Source organism: Cynocephalus volans, chromosome 14 (assembly GCF_027409185.1).
Source record: "Cynocephalus volans isolate mCynVol1 chromosome 14, mCynVol1.pri, whole genome shotgun sequence".
Taxonomy (NCBI): Eukaryota; Metazoa; Chordata; class Mammalia; order Dermoptera; family Cynocephalidae; genus Cynocephalus; species Cynocephalus volans.
This window is the reverse complement of record NC_084473.1, coordinates 44,147,164-44,174,111: the sequence shown is the minus strand read 5'-3', so window position 1 is coordinate 44,174,111 and position 26,948 is coordinate 44,147,164. Positions and strand designations below refer to the sequence as shown.

At 44.4% G+C, this 26,948-nt stretch overlaps 1 protein-coding gene and 1 long non-coding RNA gene across 3 annotated transcripts in view; one reads left to right on the top strand and one right to left on the bottom strand.

The window, feature by feature from the left end:
* Nucleotides 1–898: 898 nt before the first annotated feature.
* On the bottom strand, nt 899–7,278 carry LOC134363318 (uncharacterized). Its single transcript, XR_010021700.1, has 3 exons — nt 7,013–7,278; nt 2,851–3,011; nt 899–2,677 (listed from the first exon to the last, which is right to left on the bottom strand). It is a non-coding gene; the product is annotated as an uncharacterized LOC134363318 (long non-coding RNA).
* A 113-nt stretch (nt 7,279–7,391) lies between these two features.
* Nucleotides 7,392–26,948, top strand: part of MCFD2 (multiple coagulation factor deficiency 2, ER cargo receptor complex subunit) — a 56,514-nt gene continuing 36,957 nt past the window's right edge. Inside the window, exons 1-4 of one of the 2 annotated variants that reach the window (XM_063077880.1) lie at nt 7,398–7,466; nt 12,728–12,888; nt 13,901–14,060; nt 15,488–16,938. In XM_063077880.1, coding sequence (XP_062933950.1) covers nt 12,734–12,888; nt 13,901–14,060; nt 15,488–15,619 — 447 coding nt within the window. In that variant the 5' untranslated portion in view covers nt 7,398–7,466; nt 12,728–12,733 and the 3' untranslated portion in view covers nt 15,620–16,938. Of the gene's footprint in view, nt 7,467–12,727; nt 12,889–13,900; nt 14,061–15,487; nt 16,939–26,182; nt 26,285–26,948 lie in introns of those variants that run through there. The other variant, XR_010021638.1, reaches the window with a different exon arrangement.

Sequence of the window (26,948 nt, the reverse complement as noted above, 5' to 3'; positions counted from 1 at the left end):
ACACAATGCATATCTACAGAAATACAATTAATTATTGTAGATTGACATTGTATCCTGTGACCTTGCTAAATTAATAGTTCTAGTAGCTTTTTTATAGATTCTTTAGGATTATCTGTGTGTATGACCATATCATCTGTTGATAAAGACAGTTTTACTTTTTCTTTCCAGTCTGTATGTCTTTTATATCTTTTTCTGCAATGGCTTGAAACTCTAGGATAATGCATATACTAGAATACTTTTGTTAGAAGTACTGATGGTGGGCATCCTTGCTTTGTTCATGATGTTAGGGGAAAAGCACTCAGTCTTCCACTATAAGAATATTAACTGTGAGTTCTTAATAGATGCCCTTTACATCTTTTCCTAGTTTGCTGAAAGTTTTTTTTATCATGAATGGGTATTAAATTTTGTCAAATGTCCCTTCCCCCATCTTTTGACACAATTATATTCTTTCTTATAATCATATATTTATTTCCTTATTTAAATACTGAAGGAAAAGAACTCTGAACCTAAAGTTTTATATACAGATAAATTTTCTCTCTCATGTGAGAGAGTAATAAAAATATTATCAGGCATGTGAGGCCTCAGAATTTGCCACACAAAGTCCACATTGAAAACACCTTTGAAGGAAGTATTCAGGTAAGATAAGTGGATTCAGGAGAAACTTTAAGAGATAGGAGGTGTCAGGATGATCAACATTTTTGATAAATTTATTCCTGCTTTAAAAAAAGCTAAGACTGAAGAAAAGAAAAAGAGAATGTTTGCCTAGAATAACTAATGTCGAAAATTCCAAACAAGAACAATGTGATGGGGGAGGAGAGGGAGACAAAAGCGATACTGAGGAATGCTAATACATGGGACTTGTTGGGGGAAAGTACACATATTTAGGACTTGAAGAAACCCGTGTTCGTGAAACTTTCCATCAGGAATAATATATTCTTTGATAAAGTCAGGGATGGAAGACGTGAGTCACTAAAAGCAGATGGTTATCATTTTCACCACCCCAGTTTACTATATACCAGATTCAGAACATCCTAACACAAGCCAAAATTCTAAGCTTTTAGCACCATATTTCACCCTTATCAGAAATATCAATAAGAGGGAAGAAATATGAAGTCCTGCCCCAGCTGACAGGGGAGGCCAGAAAATGCAGCCCACTGCTCAGCCCCCCTGTGATGCAGAGCACGACGGGGAAGAGTGAGGGATGGATCTGAGGGCAAATAGGCCAGGACAGCACACACCCTGTGCTGTCTGCATGTCCTACTCGCCTCAGAAGTCCTGCCATGGTCTCTCATCGTCGGCTCCATGCACGTTGCGTTCTCCTCATCCCAGTCTGTGTGCTTCATCTTCACACCTCTCTCCTCTGGAGAGCCTGGGAATTCTTGCCTGGGACCCCAGGACTCCGTGAGGACGCTCTCCTTGGCCCATCCTCCCCAATACCTCCCTTAGCATTGCTCCTCCACTGTGCAGGTCCCATGTTGGGCCCCACAGGGTTTGCCTGAGTCTGCCTGGACCCCTTTCAAACCCGACCAAAGTCGTAAGCCCTTGAGCCAGCAGCTTAGGAGCGTTTTTAAAGGGATCCCACCCAAAAGGGTGTCTGCTGGAGAGCCGGGGAAACAAGATACCGAGAGAGGACCAGGAGCCGTTTGCTGGATAGGAGCTGCCCATGTCGGGGAACAGCACAAAAGCACCCCTGAGTGAATCATCATTAAACATCAGTCCCAAGGGAGTGGGAGCCAGCTTATGATGGTATCAAAGAAATGTACATTAACCGTGGTATACAATCAAATAATTATGCAGACTGTGCCATTATAAATAAATAATCTTCAATTTCAGCTGGGCCTTCAACTCAGGCCAGAAGGCCTTCTGTCTTCCCTATGCAGCTTGCTTTCCCAGTTATACAAAGACAATTTCAAACTCTGACCCACTCAAGCTCCCTGCCCCTCCCCCAATTACAGTGCTCTCAGCAAGTAACCATGCCTCTCAAATCTCAGGCTCGCCCCCATCTGGGCTTTGGAACCATTCTCCCCTTCCTCCTCGGTAACCTGTCCTTTCAGTTTTGTCCACTCTGCTGTCTCTTCAGTCTCGCCATCTTTACTGACCCCTTCCCAAAAGAATTTAAACGTACAGAAGGCGCTCCATCTTAAAGACACCCCTTCCTGGACCTTTTCTCTTCCTTCCCCTTCACAGCCAATTCTTGAAAGACTTGCCTGTGCTTACTGTACCCAGTGCTTACCTACTAGCTGTTCACCACCCCTGCAATCTACTGCTGCCTTGCACTGCACATAAACTGCTCTCTGAGGCCCCAGTGTCCTTGGATTGATAAATTCAATTCACATGTGAGTCTGCATCTTGCTTGACCTCTGTATTACTTGGGAATGCTTTGGACTACAAGTAACTGTCTTAGAGTAGCTTAAACAAACAGGAGTTCTCCCCACATAACAAGATATCTGGAGGTAGGCAGCTGCTGGTACTGGTCAGCAGCTTGACAGCATTGGGCCTGCCTTTCTGAAATTCTCCACGACTTCCATTCATGGCTGGAGGATGACTTGCTGAGGTGTTACATACCTATTCAGAAGGGGACAGTCTACACCAGTCACTATCTCCTTTATCAGAAAAGCAAGATTCTCCAAATTCTCCTTATGTATCATACCTAGAACTGTGTCACATGGCCATCTAGCTGAAAAGAAAAAAAATAAACACATGGAAAAGTGAATGTTTAATGTTTTTTTAGCTTCTATTGTAGAGATGGAGGGGGTCAAATGTGGAAACTGGGCTGCCCCCAGTATAATCACCAGAGTATGCCTGGTGCAGCTCTTTAGTACCTAAAACCCATGTATATCCCCCACTTACCTACATACACATTTCGCATGGAGTGCGCTCACTCCTCCACAAAGGAGATAACCTGCAGTCTCACCAGCTCCGACATATAGCTTGGAGTCCAGGCACTCTTTCAGGTCCAGATGTGGCTTCTTGGGGTCTGGTGATTTAAGCTAAAGGATAAGTTTCTTTTTCTAAAATGAAAAAGATGGAAAGGACCAATTGTTGGGGAGGATGTGGAACAACAGAACTTTCATATGCACTTGCTGGAGTATATACTATATTGGAAAAACTTTTGGCAGTATCTAATAAAGCTGAACATCTGCATTCCCTATAAGCCAGCAGTTCTATTCCTAGGTGAAAATCTAGCAGAAATGTGAACAGAAGTGCAGCAAAAGACACATTCTACAATGTTCAAAGTAGCATTATTTATGATAGCCTAAAACTGGGAACTACTCAGGTGTCCATCAATGGTAGAATGGATAAGAATATAGTGTATATCAACACAATGGAATAGCACACAGAAATGAGAATGAATGATCTCAAACTACACCAACATAAATGAATCTCAAAATAACATTCAGCAAAAGGAGCCATAGACAAAAGTGTATGTACTATATGATGCTATTTATATGGAATACAAAAATAAGTAAAATTGCTCTATGGTATTAGAAGTCAGGATAGCAGGTACTTTTGGGGGAGAGCATGGTGTTTGTAAGGTAGTACAAGAGCCCCTAGGGTGTTGGTAATGTCATGTTTCTGATCTGGGTGCTGGTTACATGGATGTGTTCAACTTTGAAGCTGTACACTTTTTCACGTGCACTTTTCTTTGTGTATACTACACATTAATAAAATGTTTTTAAAAAAAGCCTACACAGGAAAATACATTCAATGTACAATGTGAAGAAATAATAAAAGCTTCCATTCAGAAAAAAAGAGGGAAGGGAAAACAGTATATCCTAGTCAGCAAACCACATTCAATCCTGCTAGATAGAAATAGAAGAGTCCCTTTCCTGGCAGTGTATTAAGTTCTTGGTTGGAGACTCTGGAAGCCCTGCCCTTGTTCTGTCCTCTGGTTGTGCAGAATGCACACCTTTTGCATTCCACTCCCTGTTGGAGGGAATTCTGGGATCCAGGGATTGCCACAGGGTTGAACAACAACAGATTGTTGTTGACTAGGCTTGAGGTTTTAGGGACACAAAATTCCCACAATCATTTGTTAGACTTCTGGTCAATTCCATGTATAAGTAATCACAATCAAATAACTTTTCTAGGGAGTCTTTAAATTGCTTTTTGTTAAATGTTTTTTTAATTTATTTTATCAAATAAGTAATATATGAATATAGTTTAAAAATTAAAGCAATATTAAAAGGTATAAATTGAAGTCTTATTCTCACTCCTGTTCTCATCCACCCTGGAGTCCCCTACATAGGCAAAACATTGTTTTGAGGCAATGTTCAAAACAACAGCTGAAGAAAGAGATGCCACCTAGAATCCATCTTGCCACTTGAGGCCTCAGTCTTATCTTCTGATAAGGCTGCCTCACCTCTGTTTCTACATGTGCTGCTTTCAGCTTGGGTACACAAAATAAACTGGTTCCTTCAACCCAGGAAGGCTCCAAGTTATGGGGCTGTTGGCCAATTTAGATTGTAGGCTGCAGGTAAAAAGATCCTCTCTTACCAAGTCCTTTCTTTCTTTAATCCCTGCTCTCAAGTCAATTATTTCTAATCTAGATTTGCCACTCTCTTTAAGGAGTTTGCTGAAAGCTACTAAGAAAGCCAGCACTCACTAGTGTTCTATATTGTTCCTGAGATTTCTCCTAAAATACAACTGTGGTTGGCAAGCAGTCTGTACATAAGGTCCAGAAAGTGACAGCAGTTTGACAGTTTCACTACTGCTTAACAAGGGTCACCAGCTTTCTGGTACAGAATAGAGTCTTCACCACTGACTACCTACCTTAACCTCCAGTTAGCCAATTTCACACTTTAGTATCTGTTTTTAGCATCTTGCTTCTGGTACCAAATGATTTGCCTGTTAGGAACGGGTTCAGCTACAAGTTAGAGACCCACCTATACATGGCTTCTCACTCATGGACTAGAGTAAGGCAAGAATGGAAGAAGGGAGGTCAGTTAGGAAGCTCTCTCTCAAGAAGTCCAATAACAGATGATAGTTCCTTGGACGAGAGTAGTAGTAAGTAGAGGTGGAAAGAAGTGACGGACTCAATATACTTTGGTAAAATCAACAGGATTTGCTGAAGGATTAGATACAAAGGTAAGGGAATAAGAGGAATGAAGAATAGATCCTAGAATTTTAGCTTGAACAACTGAATGATAGCAGTGACGTTTACTAAAATGGACAACACTGAGAGAGGTGCATGTTTCGGGTTGAAAATCAAGTTTTTTAGGGGCCATGCTAAGTTTGAGATGCCAGTTAAGACATTCATGTGGAGATGTCAAGTAGGCAGTTATTTGGAAGAGTTAGGAATTATGGGGAGAGGTCATCACTAGAGAGAGAAATTTTGGAATCATCTGCTTAAAATGGTATCTAAAAGGGCTGGCCCGTGGCTCACTTGGGAGAGTGTAGTGCTGATAACACCAAGGCCACAGGTTCGGATCCCATATAGGGATGGCCGGTTAGCTCACTTGGGAGAGTGTGGTGCTGACAACACCAAGTCAAGGGTTAAGATCCCCTTACCGGTCATCTTTAAAATAAAAAGGTATCTAAAGCATAGGACTAGATGAAGTCACATAGGGAGAGTGGGTAGATAGAGAAGGAGACTCAGGACAGAACCCTGGGTACTTTGATATGTATAGGTTGAGCAGGGGATGAGAAGACAGTAACAGCCCCCAAAAGAATAACCAGTGAGGTAGGAGGAGGACCAAGAAAGTGTGGTATCAGAAAACAAGAGAAGAAAGTGTTTCAAAGTGGGAGTGGTTGACTGTGATGAACAGTGTTGAGAGGGCAAATAAAATAAAAACAGATCAAAGAAGAGACCACTGGATTTGCATGGGGATTGTAGTTTCAGTAACACGGTGGGGAAGAAACTAGAGAGCAAACTTATATGCTGATGGGAATGATCTGGTAGAGAGGAAGCAATTGTTGATTCAAGAGAGACATGACAGGATAATATCCATAGAAAAAGTGAAAGTATTGGCTAGATAGAATGAAGACACTTTATTCATCTACCATACACTGACCTTCTTGAAGAGACCATGACTCATATTTGTATTTGCATCTCTAGAAGCTCCTAGCACAGTGCCTAGCAGGTAGAAGGTACTAGAGAAATGATCTTGAATTAATGAATAAATGAACAAATGGAGGGATGGATGGATGGACAGACAGCAGGTGCAAGGCAGGAGAATGAGCTAGATCAAACTAACCCAAACTTCAGAGTAAGGAAAGGAGAAGGGGTTTTGAATCACTAGGGTCTCTTCAGGGACTTAGGGACCCTGCAATTTTTCTCCGGGACAGGGTTGGCAGGTTCTTGGATGAAGGTGGGAAAAGGAATGAGGCAATCAATGGCAGTGGTGTAGGTCAATTTTCAAGGCATTGGTCTATTAAAGTAGACTGAAGGGAGGGTTCTGGGATCATCTACCTGCTTAACCACTTTCTTCCTGTCTCTCCCTTTCTGGATCCAGGTTTATATGAAATATGATTATGTATCTTTATGACACAAATGAGAGAAAGAATTTTTTAAATGACAGTCCTACGTTCATTTATCCATCTGGTCAATAGATAGTTCACTGAATGACAACTCCTATAGAAGCAAAGTTGTAAGGGCAGGATTATACAGGGATTATTCGTTTCCTTTATTTGTTCATGGGCCTATTTTTGTTTTTTGGTGTCTGGCCGGTGGGAACCCTTGACCTTGGTGTTATAAGCACCACGCTCTATCCAAGTGATCTAACCGGCCAGCCCCATGGGCCTGTTGTTTTTAAGTGCTTTGTCTTCTTTTCTCTTCAATGATAAAAGCAACTGATTTTACACATGCACAGGTAAGGTGGTATTTGAACTGGGCGGCCCATGAAGTCTCGGTGGGACCCGCCTGCGGGAGTAAATGGGTACCACGGATGGGGCGGCTCGTGGAACGCAGCGAGCAGAAGCTGGAAGTAGGCCAATCTTGGAAACGCAAAAGCCAAGGCCGGCCAGTGTCTTCTAGCTGTTTTATTATGAGAGGAATTAAGATTATTATTACCTTTCTTCCCAACTGTAAAGGGGAGGTGGCAGCAGAGCTGGGAGCCAGCTTTGGAGCCCGCCCCCTCCGGATCCGCCAGCCTACGGCCACGCCGAACTAGGTTCCCAGGGGCTTCCGGGATTACCACGCAACCTGCCGAGTCCTAGGGCTTCCGATGGCTCAACCCGTGCTGCAGCCGCGTGCCGCCCTCGGGAAGGCAGGTGGAAGAACTCTGTCCGGCCGGCCAGTGCTGGGCCGGGCCCGTTACACGTGGATTCACGAGAAAGGACCACAAGGCCGGCCTCCAGCAGGGGGCGGGGCCCGTGGCGTCAGTGGGCGGGCAGCCGGCAGGCAGCGCGCGTGCGCAGAGTTGATCAGGGGGCGGGATGGGGCGGGTCCAGAAAGAGCGTTCTGGGGACGGGGGCTGGCGAGGCTCACGCTGGAGGGCTTCGCGTCTGCGGCGGGGACAGTGAGGGTGAGTGAACCCGTGCTCGGCCGAGGCCCGACCCTGGGGGCGGAGGTCCGCGGGCGGCACTCAGGTGTCCGCAGCGGGGCAGCATCTCGGCGCCCCTGTGGGGGGACTCAGAGCTTCAGGAGCGATCTGGATCGGGGTTGGGGGGCTCGGCCCCCGAGCCGTCTCGGGACTCTTGGCCGGCCAGGAGTAGGGCCTGTCTCCCAGGACAGAAGCCTGTGTCCCCAGCCCGGGGCTTTGGCGCCAGACGGGTCTGGCCAGGCCGATCTCCGCCCTCTTCGCTGGCCCCTGGGGACCTCAGGACCAGTGGGACTAGCTGTGCCAGGTGGATAGTGTCCCTGGCCCGGCCTGAAGCGCGCGGGCCAGAGGGTTACTCTCCCTGTGCGCCTCGTTCCCCATCTCCCTCTGGGGCGGACCGCGGGTCCTATCGGGCCCGGCGAGGTTGGCCAGACTGTGCCGGGGCGCGCGAGTGGGAAGGCGGGGAAGCTGATTTCCTCTTGTATTCCCTCTCTGGGCATGGCACCTCCATCCATCCAGGTGCCCAAGCCAGAAACCTGGGCGTCATTCTTACTGCCTGCACTCCTTTACCCACCCGCATCGAATCCATCGCAAAGCTCTTCTGGATACGTCACTTCTCCCCTCGCATCCCTCTGCCCTGTCTAGCTGAGGCCACCACTATTTCTCCTCTGGACTACCTCAGTAGCCTCCTGACTGATCCCCTGCATCCCTTCTTGATCTTCTGTAGTTTGTTCTGTACAGGGAAGCTAGAGCCATGTTCTTAAAACACAAATCTGATCATGTCTCCAGAACCCTCCCCTCATTCCCTTACCCTCCTTTGTGGATTTGTATTGTTCTTCCAAGCTCTTGAACAGGGCTTGCATAGCCCTTCATGATCCGTCCTCTTTTAACTTTACTTTAGATTCCTTCGTCTCCACCGTACTGTGTCTTCAACCATATTGGGTCTTTGTTAGTTCTTAGATAGGAACAAGTTCCTTCTGGGCTTAGGTGTTTGTTACAATACGTTCCTTTTGTCTGAGGCACTATCCTTTGGTTGAAATAATCCTTCTCATCTTTCCTGAGTTACTTCAGGTGTGAGTTAGGGCTTCTGGGGGACCCCAGGGGTGTCTATTTATTGGTCTGTCTTTTCCACCAGGTGGTAGTATGTGTGAGAGGAGTCTGTCTGAGTCACAGTTCTATCCTCAGTACTATGTGGTGTTGGTATGTTAGTTAAACTTTTAAATGCCCGCATTGGGCTCCCTAAATGAACACATAGATCTAGTTATTAAATGCCTGCTTTTTCAGAAATAATACTCAACCCTCAGCCCGTGTAGAGGTTTCTTAAGCCTAGGAACTTGGTTATTTTCTTGCCTTCAGTCCAGCACCATGGCAGTGGCAAGAAAGTACCAGAGCTTTTCTTTGGCATTCCTCTGGGTGCAGGATGTCTAGATGTTGCTGATTGTGGCTGCTTTGAGTTTGTATTCTTAAATGAGGCCACCTGGCCTGAGAAAAAAGCTGCTACCAGCTGCTGGAAGGAAAGCTGGCTCCAAACTCTCATGTGCTGGTAGGACTAATGACACAATGAGAGGGAAGGGTGGGCCAGGCCAAACCACTCCAAAGGGAAGTTCCAACTTAGGCCAGATCTGCTGTGATAGGGAACAACACACCTAGGAGCCAAGACCCACTGCCCTGATCCAGACATGAAGGCATACTATCCCTGGGTCAGCTCAGCAGAGTTCACTAGGGTAAATGAGTGACAGAGAAGAGAGGATCCTGGCCCTTGGAGAGGGAGGAAAAGAAAGGAATGGAAAAGGAGAACAATATGTGACTATATGTTAAGGTCAAATGAGTGTGAGAGGCTGTGGACTTAGGTCAGAGGAGGGAGCAATCGCTGTTGGAAGAATCCTGAGATGACATTTGAAGCAGGCCTGGAAGGAAGAGGGAGAACAGACAGGTGGAACCAGTGGGAGCAAAGGCTGTGTGACAGGAAGAGGCTGTTGGAGCAGTGAGAGGGAGCCCTGTTGCAGTCAAGGGACTGTGGGATGCCCACTACTGACCATGGTCCAGCACCTCCCTCCCAGAACTGAATCTGATCCTTGTGAAGTTTGTCCTAAGGCATGGGTTGTGTTCAGAAGTCTCTTTGCAGAAATCTCTCCTCCCTTGGTTTTTTCTCCAGTCCGGTCTTTATAATTTCCTAAAGAAGGTCAGTGAGCTCGGGAACTCCTGGAGTTTATCTTCCAGGCTGTTTGCCCATGGCCTTGAGCTAAGTAGTTGGAGTGTGGATGATGCAATTTTTTCTTTGGGCAGAAGGGGGTTGCTTATGTTTCCTTTTGATTTTGAGCAGTTTAATTTGTTAGGTGGCAGTCAGATTCCCAGTTTTCAGTGCGGCACTTGGGGGGATTTTTTTCTGTGTTTATAGATTTGGCTTTTATTGTGTTCCAGTGGTTAGAAACCTGCAACAACAAACCAAACGGGACATATTCAAAACTAGGAGTTCTTGGCCTTTATCCTGCCTGCCTTGAAAAAGGCATAATTTGGATCCACAGTTACTGTATTATTTATTGCTTGGTTGCTTTTTGGTGTTATTTGAATAGATCTCCCCTGCCTCCCCCCACCACCAATTTGATAGACTAAGCATCCAACCACATAGAAGAAATGGTGCATGGGTTCAAGGATGACTCAGCTCAACTATCTATCTGATAGACATCTCCCAAAGAAAAGTTTTATCATCAGTTACATTGACATCAAAACTTGGCAGCATATCTCTGAAGGTGGTAATCCCCCCAGCCCCCCAGGTACCATGGCACACAGGCTGAAAATCACCAGCCTCGGTGCCAGGCACTATGACTGATGCTGGGAATGTGGATTTAGTCCCTACCCTCTCACAGCCCAGTCCAGCAAGGGGCACTGACAAGTAATCAGGCAGTTTTCAAGATTGTGTTCACAGCTATTACCAGCGATGGACAGGAGCCTTCTGAAAGGAAGCACTTGGGAGCATATGGGAAGAACACCTAAGCCAGACTCAGAACTGAAGAGGGCTTGCTGGAGAAAGAGCATTTGATGTAAATGAGTCTGAAAGGCTTGGGAGAAGCTGGATTCCCCTCTCTGGTCCCTCCTGCCCTAGAACTCTAAGATGTGTGGTTACAACGAGTTGTCTGCTCTGTCCCGGGGAGAGTAACTTGAGACCTTGTTTTCCAATATACAGTGGCAATGACCTTGTCAGGATCTGGATACTTTTATTTGGTAACATTGGAAGTATAGTTTCTGGCTATTTTGTGAATTATTTTCTGGAGGTAAGAATTAACTGGAAACTCCTTTTAAAATCCCATACATATAGTATTGGAACAAAATTATGGGATAGATTACATTAAATACTTATTTGTAAAGAAAAAATATGTTTATGTTAGAAATTTTAGAAGCAGTAGAGAAGAAAATCACAATCGCTTTTAATCTCATGACTCCAGATCATCTTTGTTATCAATTTTTAGTCATTGTTTTGTATATACATTTTTTATTTTACAAAATGAATTATTCTTTATAGGCTTTTGCAGGCTTCTCTTTTTTTTTTTTTTTTTTTTTGGTGACTGGTAAGGAGATCGTAACCCTTGGCTTGGTGTCGCCCACACCGTGCTCAGCCAGTGAGCGCACCAGCCATCCCTATATAGAATCCGAACCAGCATGCGGGAGCGCCGGACAGATCACATTGGGATGTCACTGTTCAGTAGTAAGCCTAGATTCTCCTTTTTAGCACCCTGGAAGCTACACATCCCAGTGACTATTGTCCCATATAGGGGGGGGACCATAGGAGGTGAAATGGCTAATGGGCAAAACAGGGAAACTTTTCTAAATGTTGTAGGGTGGCATACTCTCAGGGTCCTACCCTAAGAGCTTTTAGGGTGAGTGAGAGGGGCTATGGTACCTCTGCTTCCCAGTCCCAGGCACAAGAGTGGAGCCAGCAGCAGCTCTGAGCCGAGCTCTGTGTGTAGCATTTGTAAGGTATGCCCGGCACCCATGTTTTATCTTTACTGCTGTAGGTTTGGGGCTGTGGGCTACAGTTGGTCCTTTAGAAGTCACTGGCCCTTGTCATCCAGTTGCAACTGCTCTGCCTTTTGAGAAGTGAATGTTAGCTCAGGTCTTTGTTTTTGAATGTAGGTCTCCTTCACCTTCCTTTTTGAGGTCAGTTGATAGGTCCCAGGAAAGGCCAGAACTTTCCAGTTGAATCAACATTTATTACAGGCCAATCTGACCCTTGGTGGGGAATACTGTTGGGAATAAAGTACTCCCTGCCCTCAGGCAGCTTGCTCTGCAGCTGACTGTGTCATCTTGTTGTTGACCACAATTTCAAGTGTAGCTAGACCCCAGGAGTACTTGATGGAATCCTGATTTCTCTAACTTTCCTTTCCAATGCTCTCCCACAGTGGTTAAGTTACTTGCTGCTGTCACAGCCCTGCGAGGTGGATGAGGCAGGAATTAACGTCCTCTTCCCCATGTCCACTGCTGCAGACCTTGATCCGACCCGCCTTATTGCTTCCCTCAAAAACCAAGATCTTATCTCCCATCATGAATCATTCATGGCTCCCCATTTGTCCTCAGGAAGTGCCAGCCCCTTTGGCCTATGTGCAAAGCCGTGTCCAGTATGGCCTGTTCACCCCTTGCTGCCTACCCCCATCTGTCTGCTTCATACCCTCTAGGCTCCAGCCCAACTGAACCACGTGTAGTTTCTTTCCCACTTGTGTGCACTTCTGCTTTGCTCCCACCATTGAATTGCTGCATGTCTGTCCAGGCCCAGCTAACGTGTCACCCTGTTTATCAGCCTTTTCTGATTTTCTTCCAACCAGAGGAAATTTTTTTCTCCTAAACTCCCAGAGGGTTTTATTTTTCTCTAGTACACTTCACTTTCTGCCTTTCTCAGTGCTCTTGGTAGAGTGTATTTCTCTCAATGGACTGTCACTTTTCGTAGGCAGTAATAACCTTTGAATCCCTTTAAGATCTCAAGGAATTGCTTGGCCCTATGAAAGCACTTCAGGAAGTGTTGTGAACCCCAACCCCCTACCCACCCCCTCTGCCCCTGGCACCCGTTTGAGTTATGGGCACCTGGAGCATCCAGAGTCATCCTGCAGTCTAGTGGCAGAGCTGGCCTTGAGCCCAGTTTGATGTGCTGTCTTCCACAACCTCGCTGCTTCCCCCAGGAGTGTACCATGTCAGCTCTTGAAAGAAGCCTTAACTCTGGTGCTCTCACCTTCATCTTCTGTGTCCCTGCCTCCCAGGTACTGATGACCATGAGATCCCTGTGGCTGCTCAGAACCCCCTTCCTGTGCGGCCTATTCTGGGCCTTTTGCATCCCAGGTGCCAGGGCCGAGGAGCCTGTGGCCAGCTTCTCCCAACCCAGCAGTGTGGGCCTGGACAAGAACACAGTGCACGACCAAGAGTATGTATTCAGCCTGGGCTGTGGTCCACAGTCTCCCCATCACCTGCAGCTGTAGCCAGCTGTGGGGACACTCATTCTCTTTTCCTACCTCCTGTGTATGTGGCTCCTTCACATTTTCCAAGGATGATATTTATTCCTTATTGCCGCCTATAAATCAGGGAGTCTTTTTCATCATCATATGACAAGTGGACAGTCTTGAAGCCCCAATGGGATAAATTACTTTTCTGAATTCTGCCTCTCTCTTTCACCACACACACACACACACACAGAGACACACACACACACACACACACACACAGTAGTAGTGGCTTTTTCATCATCATATGACAAGTGGACAGTCTTGAAGCCCCAATGGGATAAATTACTTTTCTGAATTCTGCCTCTCTCTTTCAACACACACACACACACACACACACACACACACACACACACACACACACACACACACACACACACACACACGTGGCATAATCCAGACTACAACTGAGGTTTCACACACACACACACACACACACACACACACACACACACACACACACACACACACACACACACACACACTCTAGTGGCATAATCCAGACTACAACTGAGGTTTCTTGACTCTGACAAGATCTTTTTTTCTTTAATTGATTGACACATCCAAACATTGAATCATTTGTTGCAGCTTTTTTCCTGGGCCAGTTAGCCTCATACATTATACTTCACTATCCTTGAATTGTTTTTAAAAATAATTTTTTAATTTATGGCACAAAAATGTTGTAACAAAATTCTAATACTAAAGAGGAAAAAACACCCATAATCATGCCAGCATACAGACGACCCGTTGACTTTTTCCCTGCTCCTTTCATGGCCTTGTCTCTATGTATTATCCTTGAGTATGGTCTGCCACTGTTTCGATTTGCTTTTCTGAGCTGGATGAAGTTTAAAATCTTGAACTTTTCAGAGTCCTTAAGGTTTTGGTATGATCCCAGTGTCACTGCCAAGTAGTCTGAGTCTGACTGTTGGTTTTTAGGCATATCATGGAGCATCTAGAAGGTGTCATCAACAAACCAGAGGCGGAGATGTCCCCACAAGAACTGCAGCTCCATTATTTCAAAATGCATGATTATGATGGCAATAATTTGCTTGACGGCTTAGAACTCTCCACAGCCATCACTCATGTCCATAAGGAGGTAGGTCAGGCAGTGGCTCAGTGGGCAGTATCATGGAAAGTCCTCCCTTGGGTAATTCAGTCCCCAGTCTTGATGACATGTGCTGTCCTGTGCATCAGCAGTGCTGCTGCTGCTTTCTCTGCTCACCACACTCTTCTACCTCTTTCTACTTAATGGTCCTTCCTGCAAAAGGTGAACTGCTGAGGCAGAAGCCCCAGGGCTGGGCATTTTTATCTTTAACAAGTGCTGTAGGCATTTTTGCTACACACCGGAGTTTTGAGAACCAGTACTAAAAAGACAGACCACACTCAACATGCAGAGCAGGAGAGAAGTTGCTTCATTTGAGAATGGCAAATGAGGGAGCCAAGGGCTAAAGGGACTTGGCAGTAGTTGAGGGTTTTTGTGATACTGTACAGTGCTCTGCAGTTTCAAAGCACTTTCACCTAGGTTAGAGATCTTGTTGGATCTTTGCAACAGCCTGAGTAGGAAGAGGCAGGCACTGTTATTACTTCCATTTTTTGGGTGAGGAAACTAACATCGGGATTTTGTGCCTCTAGGTTTAAGGTCATCCCACTCTGCCACATTGCCTGACTTTTATGGCGGGGGGTCAAGGCAGAGTTGGTGAGGTGGGTGTGATCACATTGGCTGCTAGGGGTGCAGGTTGGGGTCTGCCTCGAAGGCAGTATGGTTTTGGACAGGAGAATGGTATTGTTTGGGGAAGATCCTTTGCTGTGGGAGGCAGACTGGTGGATGTAAGGAGAGACCAGTGTAAGGGAGAGGACTTAAGATTCTGAAGTCCTTTGCAGGCAAGGATGGTGGTGGTGATAGGAGAGGAAAGGGTAGATGTGGGAGATGTGGCAAAGGAAGAACCAGCCATGAATGGCTGTAGCTTAGCCCCTGGTGCAGTGAGCCCTGCTATATGTGCTTCTAGAGCAGCAGAAGTACTTTCTCAAAGACCATAACAGGTTCTACTGGTTGGAGGAGGCTTCTTCCTCTTGTTACGACTCCAAGATGGCTAAATCACTGTTTCCGTTTATCAGGCAAATTGTGCACAGAGCTGACCCTCAGGAGGGCTTGGGCTATGAGCTTTTCTTCAGCAGGGGTGTGTGGGTCAGGGAATCTATGAAACCCATAATTCTGTGTAAGCAGACCCAGCTTTCTACAATGAACTTGTCTTACTTTTGTAATTAGAAAAGAATGCACAGTAATTTTTAAAACAAATAAGCAAGGGCCTGCCTTGAATGCATCTTTCTTCTAACTGGCAAATTTAAATTGGATTATTATAAATTGACTCTATATTTGATAGTTGGGTAGGTGGATTCCTAGAAGTAACCAAGTACAACATTGAAAGAGTTTCCAGACACATGAGCATAGACATTTTGGACATTAGCTAAGCACTTCTTCCAGCAAAATGTGCAACTCATTATTATCTACTTTATATTTTGTAGGAAGACAGTGAACCAGCACCAGTAATGAGCGAAGATGAACTGATTAACATAATAGATGGTGTTTTGAGAGATGATGACAAGAATAATGATGGGTACATCGACTATGCTGAATTTGCAAAATCACTGCAGTAGATGTTATTTGGCTATCTCCTAGTTATATGCAAATGTTACCCGTGATAATGTGATTGAACACTTTTGGTAATGCAAAATAACTCATTTCCAACTATTGCTGCAGTGGTTTATAAAAACCTGTAGCAATTTGTTACACTGGGGTGAGAAAGAGAAGAGAAATGGGACATCTTACAGTCCCTATGTGCTGTTAAATCTCTTATTGGACCAGGGCTTGATTAAAGAATCTTTTTAAGAGTATTGGATAATTGGAGCTGAGCACTCAGGAACTTGACTGTAGAATACTGCTAGTTTCTTGATTTTAATTCATGCAACCTGAAAAGTAAGGCAACAAGCTTTACCAAGTGGACCCACTTCTCAGTAACAGTGAGGGAATGGAGTTAATGCCAAAGGTTTTCCTGGGGGTGGGGGAGTGTCCTATCTCTTCAGGTAAACATGGTCAATATTCTGTAAAGTTCCCCTGGCCTGTATAATTACTTGCTCTGAGCAAGTGGATGTTTATTAGTCTCTTTCAAAGCCACAGCATAAGAAGAATGTCAAATAAATGATACACCACTGGCCAAAGTGATTAACAACCTTTTTCAGATTTTCAGTATTTTATGCAACTACTGCCATGTCCTTATCCTTTATTTCTTTTCTGTCTTCTTCAACCTGGGAGAGACCTTGAATTTCAAAGTGTTCTCTACTCTAATCAATAGTAAATGTTTTAGCTTTCTTAATATTTGTATTTCACTCTTTTTTCCACAGTTTCGTTTTTGCAGTTTAGTAACCATTAGGAATGTAAGGACTTGATACAGCAGGGGTAAAACTGCTGGCTGGTGTAGCCTAAGTGGACGGTGAGAAGATCATTCACCAAACACAGTGATTAACCTGATACAAGTTCTATTTAGAAGGAATGTTGTCTAAATTACCTCTTATAGCCTGTATACATGAATTCTTTCAAATCAGGAAAGGTTAAAAAAGGAAGCCTAAAAACTCTTTAATGGTGTGAATCTCAATAGCATTTGCAAATGAGGAGCCACAGCAGATTGTAATTTGGCTTATTGGATGTGATGGATGTGCTAGAGTAGAAGACCTGAAATGATGGTTGAATGGGAAAAAGAAACTGCATAAAATGTGCTGAAAGATATATAGAGACTTATTTTCTTTATTAAAGTATTCTTATAAGAAAACATATGTATTTGTAAAAATAGTTTCCTGTGTCAAGTATTTGTGCAATCAGAGCTGACTTGTAAACTATTCTTGTAATTTCTTGTTATTTTGAAAGATTTATATAATGAATTCTAGATATATGACCAATAAAACTGATGAAACAACATAAAGAGCAGTTGATTTTGTCCATATAGGCTTCCCTTCTACCACATGAAAGGTTTATTTGTTTAATACAGATGTTTAGATGTGCCTGCTATTATTACGGATCCTGTGACCTTCCTTGGCTATACCCTGCTCTTTTTTGCAGGGGTAGATTCTTAGTATTTAAAGTCACTTTCCCCTTTTAGGCATTTTTTTTCCTCCAAATGAAATCATTTTTGGATTTTTCTTCTCTGGCCAAATTCAGATTATGACAGCATTCTCTAGTCTGGGAGAATATGTAATGTTTCCCCCTTGACTCTGGTGACTGTTCTTTCTTTGCCAGAAAATTTAGATAGCATTATTGAAAACATCCCAGGCCCAAGCAAAAAGTAGTCTCCCCTGGCATTTCAGAAATGACACACTTTGTTCTGCCTGTTGGAAAGGAACTTTCCCTTACCTTTTTTTTTTTTTCCTGAGACCCTTGGACCTTGCACTGGCTCTTCTTCATCCAGAGCTGCCCTTCTGGATGGATCTGGTGAATGGGCTCACAGTTGGAGGGATCTCATAATGTTGGCAGCTGGGAAGGAATTCAGTGAGGCAGCTGGGGTGGGGGAGGGAGAGAAGCAGATCACTAGAAGGTAGAATCACCCTATTATACAGACAGGACTGCAACACTTTCCTCCTCCATGACTGGCTGCTGTTTAATTATTTCCTGCTGGCCTTTGTGGTCCTCTTTGTCTTTCCTTACAGAAAATTCCCCTGATGGAAGAGGGCCTTGGGACATTATGAACACAGCATGATTTACCATTCTCTGCACACCCCCTTTATCTCTACTACGTGAGGCCTTGGCCTTCTCTCATAACCTGCCTCAAGAATTTTTCAGGATGTGTAAGGAGCATCTCGGCACCTCAGTTTCCTTATCTAAAATGGACAGCAATATATCCAGGTGACACAGCATTATATGAGGAAAGTTCACAAGCTTTGGACTCAGGCCAACCTGAGCTGAAATCCTAGGCCTGCTACTCCTTGGCTGTGAAGTTTCTAAACTTCAGTTTCTTATCTAAAAGATAACTAGCATAAAAGTTACAGAGAGGTTAAGAGGATTAACAAAATGAGAGAAAATAGATAAAGCACCTAGTACAGTGTCTGGTGTAAAGTAGGTGCTAAATAAACAGACTAGATCATACAATGAACAAAAATTAAGATGCCAATAAAAAGAACAATTGAAAAAGAGAATCTAGAAATAAAAAAAGTGATACTCCCATCCCCTAATGTTTTTCATTAAAAGGTTTAAAAAGTAAGGTCAAGGAAATCTCCCAGAAAGTAGAACAAAAAGAAAACTAGACGAGTGATCACAAAGAAGGGGTAAGAAAATAAGGGGATCTATTGAGATTCAATAACCAATTAATAGGAATTCTTAGAAAGAGAAAACAGACAATGTGATGGGGACGAAATAACCCAAACCAACTGAAACTGGACCAAGAAACAAGCAGACAGGTGGAGGAGATGGGGATATGAGAATCTGCTGGCCACGCTGCTGAGCTGGCTGCAGACTGACCCAGTTCTGGAGCTTACCACGCCCCTAGGATCTGTCTCCTCTGCTTTCAGCTCTGCCCTCTGCATTAGCGCCATTCTTGGGTTCCAAGCAGGGGTGAAATGGCAACAGCAGCTCCAGAGCATCCTCCTCAGTTTCAGGTCCTTCAGAGAAGAAAGTGTCTGTCACAGCACACTTGTGCCTGACTATGTCCTAGTACGCTGTATGGTGCAGTATTCCAGTAATGAACTCTGGTGTCATATGACCTTAAAGTAAGTCCTGGTTTTGCCACTCAATAGCTGTATCACTTGGGCATGTTACTTAATGCCTCTGTGCCTCAGTTGCCCAACAGGGATGATAATGACAGTGTCACTTCATTTGAATGTTGTGAGGATTAATTGAGTTAATGTGTAAAACCCTAAGAACGGGGCCTGGGCAGAGGAAGTGCTTTATCAGTGTCAGGCAGTGTTGGTATTTTGAGTCCATCCCTGAACCAGTCCCCGAGGCCAGGGCCATGCCACACAGGCCAGTTGCCTCAGGCGTGGGTCATGTGCTGCATCCCCAGTGAGGAGCAGTGAAGTGACAGAGGGGAGGCAGCATTTCCACTAGGGAAATTGGGGTACAATTACCAGAGGAAGAGGTTGAGTAGCTCCTGGTGACATGCCATAGGATGCTTGGCAGTATTTACTTCTTGCAGGGAAATCTCCCCGCTCCCCACTATCAGGTGGTCTGGCCCCGCCGCTCTGCCGAGACCATTATAATGCTATATTCGAAGGCACAGGCCTTCAGCCGAACAGCCCAGGGGCCTGCGGGCACCCTGCCTGTTCTTTCCTGGGCCCTGCCTCCAGCCTGAGGGGAAACTGTGATCTCTATCCTCTGTCAGCAGGCCAGCATCTGGCTTTGGCCCCTGACTGTCTGGAATCACTCATTCCCAAGAGTGAACAATAGTTTTCAGACATGGTCTAGTCTAAAACCATTTTAGGAAAAAAAAGCCTCCAGCTGTGCAAGGCTGTGAAAGGCCATTGGAGCCCATCTGCACCTCTCACCATCTCAACCCAAAGCGTCTACACTGGGGCTACTTCCCCTCATCTCAGGTGTCCCCTAGGAATTGTGAGTGATGCCTTGCAGCCAGGAGACTGACACAGCCGCTCCAAAGTTCTGCTGAAAAAAATTAAGTAACTCGCCCAATTCCCACAGCCAGGACGAGAATGGAAATATGTCAAGACCGCACAAGAGAGACTGGAGGAATGAGAGTGTGGGCAAATAGGAAGGTTGGCCATTCTCTGGTCTGTGGTCAGGATTTAGAGTGGCACCAGGGTGCTGGATCATGGACAGGAACCGGGTTGGGATTGGGAAAGTCCACAGGATATCATCTGAGGATGAACCTTTAGCAGGGGAACTCAAGGGAGAGAAGTTTGGATGTCAAATGTAATTGATTTTTACAATAATGCTCCTGAAAATATAAAATGTGACAGCTTCATTTTCCCATTCTTTGCTTGACTACACAACTGTAATTCACTTTTTTTTTTTTTTTTTTTTATAAAGATGACTGGTAAGGGGATCTTAACCCTTGACTTGGTGTTGTCAGCACCACACTCTCCCAAGCGAGCAAACCAGCCATCCCTATATGGGATCTGAACCCATGGCCTTAGTGTTATCAGCACCACGCTCTCCCAAGTGAGCCACGGGCCGGCCCTAATTCACTCTTTTACTCTTGGTGCTATAGGAATAAAATGCTGGTATTTTATTATAAAAATAGTACATTTTTGAAAATAAATAAATGAATACAAATTAAAAAATAAAAATAATATATTTTCATTACAGATTACTTAACAATACAGAATGGTGGAGGGATAAAAATATGGTCTCATATTTGGCATATTTCCTTTTTTTTATGTTTTAAAAAAATTTTTTTTACATAGCTGTCATCATGAAAATATCATGATTTACACAATTTATTTACACAATTGTATTTTTTTTTAATCAAAGCTATGCTCATGCATAAAGCCATTTCTATTTTTACCATTATTTCTTGAGGAAATTGAGTTACTTAGGTTTGAGCAATTTTAAGCCTTGGTAAATATCGCTAAATTGATGTCCCAAACAGTTATGCCAATTAATGCTTTATCCACATTGTATATAAACAGCCTCTTTCTTTTAGCTAGACCCGTAGCATATCCCAACGTCTTCCCTAGAAAGGAAGAACAATTTGACTGGGAGCATATTTCTCATAAGAAACCATGGAGGGCAGAAGGAAGTAACACCACATTTTTCAAGGGCTGAAAGAAAAGAACTGTCGATTCAGAATCCTATATCCAGTGAAAATATCCTTTAGGAATGAAGGGGAAATCAAGATATTCTTAACCGAAGGGAAATTAAGAGACTTTATGGTCAGCAGACCTACCCCAAAAGGTTACAGCCACCCTGAAAAAACTTTGGCAGTTGTTTTAAAAACTAAACATGTAACTATCATATGACTGAGCAATTCCATTTTGGGGCATTTATGTTCACACAGAAACCTGCACATGAATGTTTATAGCAGTTTTATTGTAATAGCCCAAAGCTGGAAACAACCCAGACATCCTTAAACAGGTGAATGGTTAAACCAACAGTGGTACTTCCATATCATGGAGTACTACTCAGCAATAAAAAGGAACAGACTATCGAAACAACAACCATCTCCAGAGAATTATGCTGAGTGAGAAAAGCCAATCCCAAAAGTTATGTACTGTATGATTCCATTTATATGATTCCTCACATGACAAAATTATAGAAATGGAGAACAGATGTATGGTTGCTGAGAATTAAGGACGGGGTGGGAGCAGGAGAGAAGCAGGTGTGGCTGTCGAAGTGCAACACGAGAGATCCTTGCAGTGATGGGCTTGTTCTGTGTCTCGACTGTATCAGTGTCAGTATCCTGGTTGGGATATTGTTTTACAGTTTTGGAAGATGCTACCTCTATCAGTCCGTTTGTGTTGCTGTAACAGAAATACCTGAGACTGGGTGATTTATAAAGAAAGGTTTATTTGGCTTACAATTTTGGGACAGCTGCATCTGGCATGGGCCTCAGGCTGCATCTACTCATGGCAGAAAGTGGCAGATACAAGCAGATCACATGGCGAGAGGAAGCAAGAGAGAGAGAGGAGGTGCCAGAGTTTTTTAAACAACCAGCTCTTGCAGGAACTAATAGAGCAAGAACTCACTCGGGACCCCCACCCCTCAGAGAGAGCATCAATCCCTTCATGAGGGATCCACCCCCATGACTCAAACAGCTTCCAACACTGCCACATTGGGGATCCGACTTCCACATGAGTTCTGGGAGAACAATACATGCAAACTCCATCACTACCATTGGGGGAAACTGGGTCAAGGGTACACAGGATCTCTCTATTACTTCTTACAACAGCATATGAATCTGCAATTATCTCAAAATAAAAAGTTTAAAATAAAATACAATAAAAGTTAAAAATTAAAATGTTTTTTAAAAAGTGTTGAAAGCGACACAGCCTTTTCAACACCAAAATGGCAATTTTAAACTTAGGACCCCTGGGAAAGTGTTTGACTAGGCTTATTGCTTGGTGTTACAGCCGCGGGGACTGTACTGGTAGTGCTCTCAATTACAGCCTGTTTCAGAGGCTTTTAGAGAATTCACTTTGCTCTGCTAGAAATCAAAAGGAAACATCATCACTGGGCATTTTCTGTTTATGAATTTCCAATTGCCTTCCTACTGGGTAGCTGGGGAGGGACATGCTGGTCATGTCTGCCAGAAAAAAAAGACCCTGCTGCCCGGGGAGTGAAGAGAGAGTTTGAGGAGGTCCTTGTACCCTGATGGTGGTGGGGGCTTCCATGGCTGACTCGAGTGTCTAGAGTTCCACAGGACTAAAGCAGGCTGAGTGTCCCTTGCCCCCAGCTGTGGGTACAGCCCAAGAGGAGTTGGGGCAGGGGGAGGCATGGGCATAGTTGGTGAGCCTGACATCAGAGATCCAATAGGCATCCAAATCACGGAGATCTTGAGCTTCTTGGATGTCAGGGAATCAGATTGCAGGGGCTAGTGAGGGCTTATCCGTGTGGCAGTCTCTGGTGTCCATAGCTAAATTCTATGGCCTCTGTGGGGTGTGAGATGGGTGACTATATATGAAAGGACAAGGATGCAGTGGGTGCTGAGCCAAGTGTCCCTGGTTTTTATCGAAGAGTTTTGGAAGTGCCCATTCTTGTAGCCTATGGAACCCATCAATAACAGCCTCATCAACAACCCAGCCTTGGGATGCTGGAGCAAGTCACTGGGTGGGAAGAAGATGGCAAAGACGGAGCAGAGAAGGGAGCAGAGTCCAACCATGACCACATGGTGGCAAGCAGGGGAAGTCATTTCTCCCCTTCCAAATAAGTGGACATGCCCACACTATAAACCCCACCTTACTGATCACAGCTTCAGAGCTAGGTCTGGACACTTACCCAAGTTGGGCCAACACATTCTCTCTCCCAGGGGTTTGATATTTAGGACTGAGGGGCACAGCAGCAGGGAGACACAGGGTGGAGGTACATGAGTGGCAGTGCTCCATGCCCTTGCTACTCAATGTGTGGTCCACAGACCAGCTGCATCACCCAGGGGGCTTTAATGCTGAACATCAGGCCGCACCCCATATGAGCTAAGTCAGAAACAGCTTTTTGACAGATCGCCAGTAACTTGCTTGCTCATTTAGATTTAAGAGTCACTGCTGTAGGAAGCAGATCTCCAGACACCTGTGGCCCAGGCCTGAGCTGTCCTCTTCCTACTGCTGTGAGAAGGGTTGGATACCAGCGGCCTCCCTTGGCATTGCCATTTTCTAACTCTGCCATATTGGTTTCTATATCGTCTGCTCCATAACAGAGAGAACCTTACTGATGCAGACGGGCAGATCGGAGAGGACAGTGTGATTCAAGGTCAGGCTGACCTTGCCCAAAGTGTCAGCCAGTTTGCCACACCAACTGAATTCCACCTGCCGAGAGCTAGTCCTTTGGGCTCATAAATCCTTTGAGTCTTGTTAAATGAAAATCCTCCTGAAATAAAAATGTTTCCAGTCATTTATCTTTTAGTCTGAATTATCTTCTCAGATTCTTTGCAAAGGGATCACTTGCTGGATTAGACATGGAAGAAGTCACAGAAACCTCCCTATTTTTACGCTTTGTTAAGGCCTCGTCTTGCTTCCCCAGATAAGTCCTGTATTGAAATTGTGTGGGGTCGGGGTAGGGGGGACTTTAAATAAAGTACACAGACCTCTGTCCCTCTTCCTCTGGGAAACCCTCTCAAACTAGTTCAGCCCATGGTCATCTGTCCCTTCTCTGAGCCTCCAGAGCAGCAGTCCTTGACCTTTTGTGTGCCATGGATTCCTTTACAGAATATTTTCAAATGCTTGAAATAAAAAAAAAAGGATTTCAAAGAAATAATTATATTGAAATCTAGGCATCAAAATATTTTAAAGTAGTGATTTAGTAATATATGTGCTTCTTAATTAGCACAGATCTAGCAGCAGATCTAATAACCACTGTAATGTCCAAGTAGTGATGAGTGAATTGTTGCAATATCTGCAACAACTGTAACGTGATGTGAAAACATAATTTTTACCAATGATGAAGTCACAGGTTCTACTATCACAGCTTTTTGCCTAATTCATAATTCAAGAAAATGCTAAATTTCAGTCTGAGCTTCATGAAAATAGTGTAGTTGTTTCCCCCACTTTAGTTCAAGGGTCCCATAATTATCTAGAAAGGATCAGGTTCCTGAGGTTAAAAATCTTTGCCCTAGAGGGCACATTGTCAGTAACATACAATATGCTCATTAGAATCACTGAAATAATATGTGTTTATAAACATGCCAGCCAAATAGGTGTGTGCTAAAGGATGATTCCAGTCTCCATGGCTCTTCCACCTGCCCTACTTCTACAAGGTGATGAGTTCCTCTGCACAACGGACCAGCGTCTGTCTTCTCTTGCTCCCGGGACGTCCTGTCCATCAACTCCAGTGTGTGGCAGGGACTAGGCCCAGAAGGAGGACTCATTCAGCATTTGTTGCTGCCTGTGATGACTCTTTGAATGCCAACATTTTCAGATTCTGAGATTTTTTCTTTTATTGTTGATCCTTACTCCTCTATACATTTGTTATTTGCAGATGGACCACTAGATGGCAGCAGGGTCCCACAGAATGTCCCTTCCCAGGACTGAGTATCCCATTCAGAGGTTTTTTTCTTTTTAATGTCGCTTATATTTCACTCCTGGAAAAACCAAGCTCACTGCTTTCCACAACCCCCTCCCCGGTGGATTTCCCGGGATCACTGCATTGTTTTCTTCCTCCAATAGAGAGGCTGTGCAGAGCAGCACAGTGGAAGAGTGTGGACAGGTAGACAGACTGTCCAAGGTCACATACAGAGTGATCTGATTTGTCTGCATAGGGAATTCTATTCCTCCCAAAATTTACTGAGCACCTACTATATGTCAGACGTCACGCTACATTTTAGCTACAAGTATACACTGTCCCTGTCACAGATGTGTGGCCATGTACCAAAAATGAAGGGAAAAAGAGTAGGTTGTGGTCTTCAGGGAATGGGAAAAGGTTTAGAGTCAGCTGTTCAGTCCACTGGACATTCTAAATCTGTAACAGACACCATGATTGCAGTGAAGCTACAATGTGTATGTGGACGAAGCCTTGAAGGTGACATGCAACAGGAAATCAGTAGCTGTGATACAATTAAAGAGTGATGGTCTGTTCAAAATGTTGTCTTTACAAAGTGCTCCATCATGTTGCCATTACATAGTTTAAAAATGTTAAACATATATAACTAATGATGCTAGTTAGAAGTGGATCTTAGGCTAGCCCCCAAATTTATTACACATGCTATTCTTAAGTGAATCTTGTTGGTGGGAGACCTTACTGCAGATTGTGTTTGGGTCACTGAAATTGGCAGGAACACAGGCCGCCATGTGGGGTCAACTGCTTTGTTTGTTTCAGGGTGGAACCAAAGCTTTTAGATCTTCAAATCCAAGAGGCAGGCTGGCTGATGTCAAATGCTTCCACGTATTCCAGAGCAGTGAAGCCCAATCACACAGTCTTTTTAGTCAAATGCTGACTTTCCCTCCCTTTCACTCTACACTTTACACAGGCAAGAAGGTGGGCTGACTCCTCTTCACATTTACCCGTATCCAACGAATAGCCACAGCAAAAACCCCTCACAACACACACACACAACAAAACCACTCAAAAATGAATAAGAACGTGAAAAGAATAAAAATGCTCAGACTGAACTGTGTTGGGGAAAGGCATTATTAACGTTTCCTCAAACTACAGAAGCGATGAGCAGGAAGGGAGAGGTGATGGTGCTGTGGACACAGTAAACTGGAATGAGCAGCCTGTGCCTAGACCTTGCAGAAGGAATTCATGCTGTCAACTTCTGTGCCACTGTGCTTTCTTTTACCAATACAAATGCCTTCTGAAAATCCTGAGCTGGTTGCAGCTGAGCAGAGGAGAAAAAAGGTTTCCCTACCCTTTCATTAAGATGGGTACCCAGGGGAGCAAGGCCACCCTGGAGGTTGCAGAGAACGTGGGGATGGGTGGAGGAGCAGCACAGGACTGGATGGGACACAACCTGGCTTTGGAAAACCAGGTAGTTTGAAAGAGCCAAACCTTGAGGGAGAGACAGAGAGGGCTCTGACAGTGCTTTGCACCCTGGGGTTTCCATCATAACATTAATCCTTAACGTTTGATTCCAGCAAGCCCTCCAGAAGCTACCAAAGCTGAGAAAAGCCTCCTGCTGCCAGCCCTCTTCAAAAAGTCTGAGAAGGTGGAAACCCCATCAGAGGGGAGAAAATGAGGTAACTTTGCTTTTTAAAATGTTATCCATCCTTTTGCAACACAAGCACCAAAGAGAAATCAGACAGGTTTATACTGATATGCTGCTGAGTATGTATTCATTCAACCAAGTCTGCTGGATGTCTGAGGACATAAATAAAGATGAGTGAGACCTAACCTCAGCCTTCAAAGAATAGAATATTTCACAAGCTTTTGTGAAACTAGGAGATATAACAATGTATGTACACCCACCTATTTCATAATCATCCACTCTAAACTATACTTTTCATATTTTAAGATCTTTGAATTTTGCAACACTCTTTCTTGGTGGTAAATAAAATAATGGTGTGGCTTGCAATCAGTGGAATCTTAGATTTGGTGAAAAACAGTATAATCAAAAGTCAGTGTAATCATAGAGGCAGAGTCCTCAGCTTGCCATCACGATCTAGCCCCCATGTAGAACCTCAGAACCAGAATTCTGGTAGAAATGACCCAGGATGCTGTCTTCTTTCTCCTGGGATATGTCTGCTCCTCCACTGCCTTTAGGAGACAGGACTGGGAGAGGCATTTGATTAGACCGATCATGTTCTCAGTGGGTGAGGATTGGGTAGTACCCAAATTCCAGTGCATGTGCAGGTCCTTGTCTAGAATGCAGGTCCTTAGGCCCTGCCCAAAGGATCTGATTGG